The sequence below is a fragment of the Penicillium odoratum genome (genome assembly GCF_028828045.1).
Source record: "Penicillium odoratum strain IBT 22623 chromosome Unknown utg000002l_segment0_segment0, whole genome shotgun sequence".
In the NCBI taxonomy this organism is placed as follows: Eukaryota; Fungi; Ascomycota; class Eurotiomycetes; order Eurotiales; family Aspergillaceae; genus Penicillium; species Penicillium odoratum.
The window spans coordinates 618,347-624,346 of NW_026643144.1; the positions used below are offsets into that span (position 1 = coordinate 618,347).

Here is a 6,000-nt window from a genome sequence, read left to right on the forward strand (position 1 = left end):
TTCCATGTATACGATGTAAAACCGGGACCTGTGAATTACTGTATGCAGTTAGTTTTGCCTTTTTGGGTTTAGCGCCCAAATACCTCGTTCTGTAAGCTCCGCCTTCCGTTGCGCCGGCATAAAAAGCTCGCCCTGCCCTTGAGACCCGTTTTTCTCTCAGACATTTCCTTTCACCTCCTCTATCTTGCACCTATCGCCACCCCCTTTTTGATCATCTCGGCCCCATCCCCTGTTACGAATCGGCTTTCAGTCCCATGCACTGCCCCCTTGAGGTTACGATCCGACGCCCCATGCTACGCCAGCAGCCACGCGGGAGCAAGACCTCTTGAGATATACTCCCCTCCGCAGCAGCAGCATGGTATGATGTGCAAGCAAGTTTGCCACGCCTCACTCAAGCCATTGAAGCGTAGCTTGCTACGTAACTGTCTAGAATTTACTCCTGTGAGTGCATCTCGCCTGCCTCTGTTACCAGCGTGCCTTCCTGACGAATGCAGAGTGCTGGCCTCCCCTCAATGTCGTGTTGACAGGTACTCCGCCGCTTCTGAGGTTACATTGCACAGCCCCGATATGATCCGCCAATCGCATGGTATTTGTCGACAATTTCGGTCTCCGGTCCTTCTTTCACTCCGTCGGTGGACGGATGAAAACACAGTTCGGTGATATCATCCAATAGCGAAAATGCCGCAATTGTGGGCGGGCTTGAGTGGCCTTCCGGATACTGGTCAGCGTGTCCGCGCACTTGCTCATTGTGACCACGGGCATCCTCTCATCCCTTTGCGATGATGCTCTAGAGAGCAAATGATCCACCGGTCGATTGCATCACTGGTCGCCTCGTGGTGATGGATACCTATCTCATTCAGCTCATGTTATGCTCACTCGTCAGCCAGACGAGTCGGGTCACATCAGACACCAGCCGGAAATTCCATGGCCAAGCCACTCGCGTGTCCAAGGGGGGAGAGCCCTTTCTGCTTGGAGTGTGCTATAAAGGGAGTGGATTCTCCCGCCATTCTACTCTCTTCAAGCTCTACAGCCTCCTCCGGCAACCGAGGCACCAGTATCACCGATCCGCCTGCATCGCCGGTGCCCGGTGCCAGAGTTGACTCTCGTTGTCAATTGCGAAGTGCGTTATCAGATGGACTGCACAGTTAAGATTTTGAATCTGATTGGAATAAAGTCAGTATAGTCTTTCTATCCCGAGACCTATGACTGTGAAGGGTCAAAAATAAAACAAAATAATCGACTTACGCGCTCGAACAGGGTTGCCTTTATGAAGCCTCCTTACCGACGCTCGTGAACATTCTTCGCGTGACTTCGCGCGAATCGTGTAGCTCCAGCCAAATTTGGGGGCCAGATTCAGCACGTGACAGTTATCCAAACCGCGATCTATACATCGACATTGCCAGTGCCTTTTGACACGACCAATTGGAAAGGAAAGCATCTTGGAGGGAAACACGCCTATGAAATGGCGAGGGTGTGCCTTGAGGCCCTTCGATACGGCTCTACTGACTTTGAAGCAGAATTTGCCAACAATTGACTGACGAGACAGGTGCAATACCCAAGGGAAAGTATACCGGAAGAGGCAATTCCCCACGGGACACTAGGTGACGTTGATCTGCCTCCGGAGTTCGTCTCAAGTTCGTGGCCGTTATGAAAAACATTTGGAAGGAACCAATAAAGCGAGCTTTCCCTGTGTCGATTGAAGGAAAAATGTATTCGAATGACATTTAGTCCCGAAGAACATTTCAATATCGTAAGTATCCATTGAAAGACAATTGAGCTGAGCTAATAAATCCAGGACACAGGGAACTTTTGTTCGCGCACGAAGAATTCCCCCTCTATCTGAGAAAGGTTTTCATCTTTGGATAAAAGTGCTGTTGGGCATATTGCTGTCAGTCGCTCCGTGCGCTCCTCTCACTGCAGCTCATGCATTTTCAGTTCTACATATGCGAATATCCCTCTCATTTTGTCAGCATTGATAATGATTTCTTGAAAGAAGTTCCTTGGCAAGTCTCAACTGCAGATATGTTTTATTTTCTTCGATGGAGCCGCTATCGAATGAAGCAGATCTGGCAGAGATGATGTTTTTGATTGCCCAGTCGTTGATTATACCGACCTTTCACACATTCATATATGAAACACGCTTTGGCTCGAGGAATCTGGTTTTTGGTCCTGAAAGACGACAGCGGTAGTCGCTGCCTCGACTATGACAAACTGATGTGGATTACGTGCAGTGCCGAGCGAAAGCCATTCACTGGAAGATAGAGATGCCTTGGGATTGCTCTAGCCCTATGCCTTCGGGAACAATGTGTGGCTGCCTCGAGTATTGGGGAAAGGCTGGATGAGAATTACAGATGAATGCTAGTCTACTCATCTGGTCTTTCCGATGTGCTGGGGAAAGATTTTGATGAAAGCGACGACGTCAGCCAAGGGCTGAAAACAAACATATCGTCACCAAAACTACAAAGCTTATCTAGGGTACTGCATGCCACAGAATATCAATACCAATCTGTGGAATAACATGGATAAACAGCAGCCAATACAATTGACAATCGATGTGCGCTAATGCTTGGATGAGTCAGTGTATCGATATTTCGTGGTCTTGACATCTGAAATACAAGTGCGGAGGGGAGTACATTTACAATCAACCTGGATGTCCAGAAGATTGGCTAGCCTCAAAGTCAGCAAGGGCGCAGATTGAGAGACAGTACAAGAGGAATCTGGTTGACAGCAGACGGGTAGTCATTGATGCAGTACCTTTTAACTAGCTGCATCGGCTAATGATGAACACGGTGGTAAAAGCTCCGTTCCGGCCTGAGGACACTATACGTAGTTGCAGCTGTATTAGACACAAGGCCCAGGAAGTACTCTTTAAGCAAAATGTAGCGGCAGCCGCTAGTCTAAAAATGAAGTGGCTGATAACGGAAATGGCTACCAGGCCGAGAAAGGCTGAATGAACCAAAAACATCAGTTACTATTTCCTCACCTACCAGGGTGACAACTTCGAATCTTCTTGGACTGACCAAAGTGACTATCAGAAGGATTTATCTTGCAACGGGCAGAAGACCACATCGAAGCCTTTGATAAGATATCACGAAAAGGTGTTGTAATATGAGGCAGGCCGCAGGTGCAGATAAGAAGCCAAGCCAAACCATCGGAACTAAATCCGCAAAGCCTATGCAAAGAACCAAGGTGATTTCCAATCAACTTAGTCTTCTTGTTGTATTTAAAGCCTCATGTTCCTCTGAGTAGAAGATAAGGAATCCATACCTCTGATCTACAACAAAAGTTCAATGAACCTTTGGAATGTGAGACAATGATCCGATGACATTCATAGCGAGTTTGATAGTACATAGACATTCTTGAAATCGGTACAGTAATTTGGCGAGGAATGCAGTTCAGTCAAGTATACTGTACCGCTCCCCATCATTCATATGTTACAAAACTCCCGAGGCCTCTCAACATTGGTCCTTCCCGCCAGCGCCGATTTTTTGAATGGGCGGCCACTGAGACGACTTTGCCGCTTTTTATGCCGCTTTTTATGCCGCTCTTGAAACCGCTCTTGAAACCGCTCTTGGGACCGCTCTTGGGACCGCTCCCCTGTTTGTAAGAACCGGGGACCGCCTACAAGACCGCCTCGATGGCCGCTTCGGGGACCGCTTTGATCTTGCCGCCTGGAAGACCGCCCTCGAAGCCGCCATACAGACCGCTTTCATAGTCACTTCTGTATGTTACATTACGACTGCGTTACATTACTCTGTGTAAAGTACAGGAAACTCTCTTACAGACCTCAAAGCTTCGATTTTAGCTACTTTTTATGGGCATCAAGCACCTAGAAATTCCACAAAGTTAGATTGCTGGTTGTCATCTACATCTGCAAACGCTACCTGTATCTTTCACATTAAGTCGTACCCGTAGATAATAGCTATTTACAACCAAACCAAATCAAGTCTCATACAGCATTATTGGATTTCATGTGACCTCCTGGAACATACATGTTTCGGCCCTTTCCAGTCCTTTCACCTTAATTCTGACTTCACTGAGAAAATGTCTCTTCGCTTCCCTGTCGTTCCCGGAGGGGATCCCCAGAAACGGCAAAGCAGCGTTGAGAGCTTGCGGCACAGAACGCTTCTATAATACTTGTGTATTTCCTAACAATGGACTTTTGTAAGCTAGCTTTGCCCAAGGCATTTGAGTAACCCTCAACAGCGTATGGTTGAGACTTTGAGAAATATAGTGCACGCTCCTGTACGCTTTTTTGGATCGGCAAAAGAAAGGCAATCCATCCAGTCTTTTCAAAGTGACCAGCTCTCTAAAGTAGGAGTCATGATTTATGCTTGATTTTTTTTTGTTTCATGCAAATGGTGAGCTGGATACTTACAGCTGAATCAGAAGTCATATTCAAAAAAAATTCATGTTCAATGGCTGAGAATATGTCTTTGAATTGTGACGCCCTGTATCAACTCAAAACCTCCTTTATCGTGATAGGCTTGCTCATCAACGATCGACCAACAAGATTACTCGATTCAACAGTCAATATTTTGGTCTCTCAATCAATGCTGATCTCAAATAAACAGTCGTCAGCGGTTTCAAGTCGTAGTGAATGAAAACAAGAGCCTTGAGCAACAAATTTTGAATCGCATCAACTTTCATTCACGATTTCTCATACATAAATGGTGTGATGTCTTGCGGCATATCTACTGTTTTCAATTAATCGCTACCGCTAAGCTCTTATACATTTTCATGAGATATTATCCATCACGTGGCATTCGAAGATCCTTCGACCATAACAAACGACGTCTCGACTATCTACCCTTACAATGCGCATAGAATACTGTCTTCTGCTAGAGACGCTCGTCTCACGGGTAGTCAGCGGACATCTGATCATGATGTCGCCTGAGCCGTACAGTTACAGCAGTAAAATCCTCAACAACTCGCCTCTTGCTTCAAACGGCAGTGATTTTCCCTGCAAATTACGAGATGATGCATTTGTGGCCCCTGCGAAAGAGACTGTTTACGAGGTCGGTGTTTCAAACATAATGAGGTTCATGGGAAGTGCAACTCATGGGGGCGGATCATGCCAGTTGAGCCTCACTGAAGACCTCGCGCCATCCAAAGAAAGCATATGGAAGGTCATCAAGTCTTATGAAGGCGGCTGTCCTGCAAATGTAGAAGGACTTCTAAGCGGAGACGCCAGTTCCGACAATGACATTCGACTCGATTTCGCGATTCCTGAAAACATTGTCTCCGGAAAATATACCTTGGCCTGGACATGGTTCAATCGTATTGGAGATCGTGAGATGTACATGAACTGTGCACCAATCACCGTCGACAACCCTTCATTGACTTCATATAACCAGAGCATACAGAACTAAGCGCAGGATTTTCCACCTATGTTTAATGTTTATCGCAAACATAAATGGCTGTATGACTCCTGAAAATTTGGATATCCGATTCCCTCAGCCCGGGAGGATTGTTGAACGCAATGGTCTGGCGCGTAATATTCTTCCCGACGGTCAATCAGTATGCACCGGAAGTCCTGAATTTGGTGATTCGGCAGCTATGAACCCGATCGTTCCTGATCTTCAAAATGGCAATCTTGGGAAGGCTTTTACATACTTCCCGCTCACTTCTTCCGTTAAAATTCAGCCGTCACCTTGCTCCTGTCGTGCTTCCTACCGTAATGCAAGCCATCAATGATACCTATCTTTGGCAATTGCGGCATAGTCAGACCGTATAAGGTGGTGTTATATGGAGGTCATCGACTAAGCAGAGCATCGCTGGATCTTCGTGTTGGAATATTCGTGAATATTCGGTGAATTACCGTCTTTTTGCGATTCTTTAAAGTGTCAAATTTTGTGTCCGATATTCTGCTGCATTATAACTGCCTTTTAGCAATGGTAATTTAGTGATAAGAATTCATTTAAAAAGATATAATAGATTTAGTAGAATAAAACAGCCATAAAAGAGTCCATATACTCTGCGAAACCTAAGATGAAGATA

At 46.1% G+C, this 6,000-nt stretch overlaps 1 protein-coding gene across 1 annotated transcript; it reads left to right on the forward strand.

Annotated features, from left to right (window-relative positions):
- Positions 1-4,817: 4,817 nt before the first annotated feature.
- On the forward strand, positions 4,818-5,372 carry N7520_002274 (uncharacterized protein; the record flags this gene model as incomplete). Its single annotated transcript, XM_057136209.1, has 1 exon — positions 4,818-5,372. The coding sequence occupies one exon, from the start codon at positions 4,818-4,820 to the stop codon at positions 5,370-5,372; it is 555 nt and encodes a 184-aa protein (XP_056998895.1).
- Between the last annotated feature and the right edge of the window lie 628 nt (positions 5,373-6,000).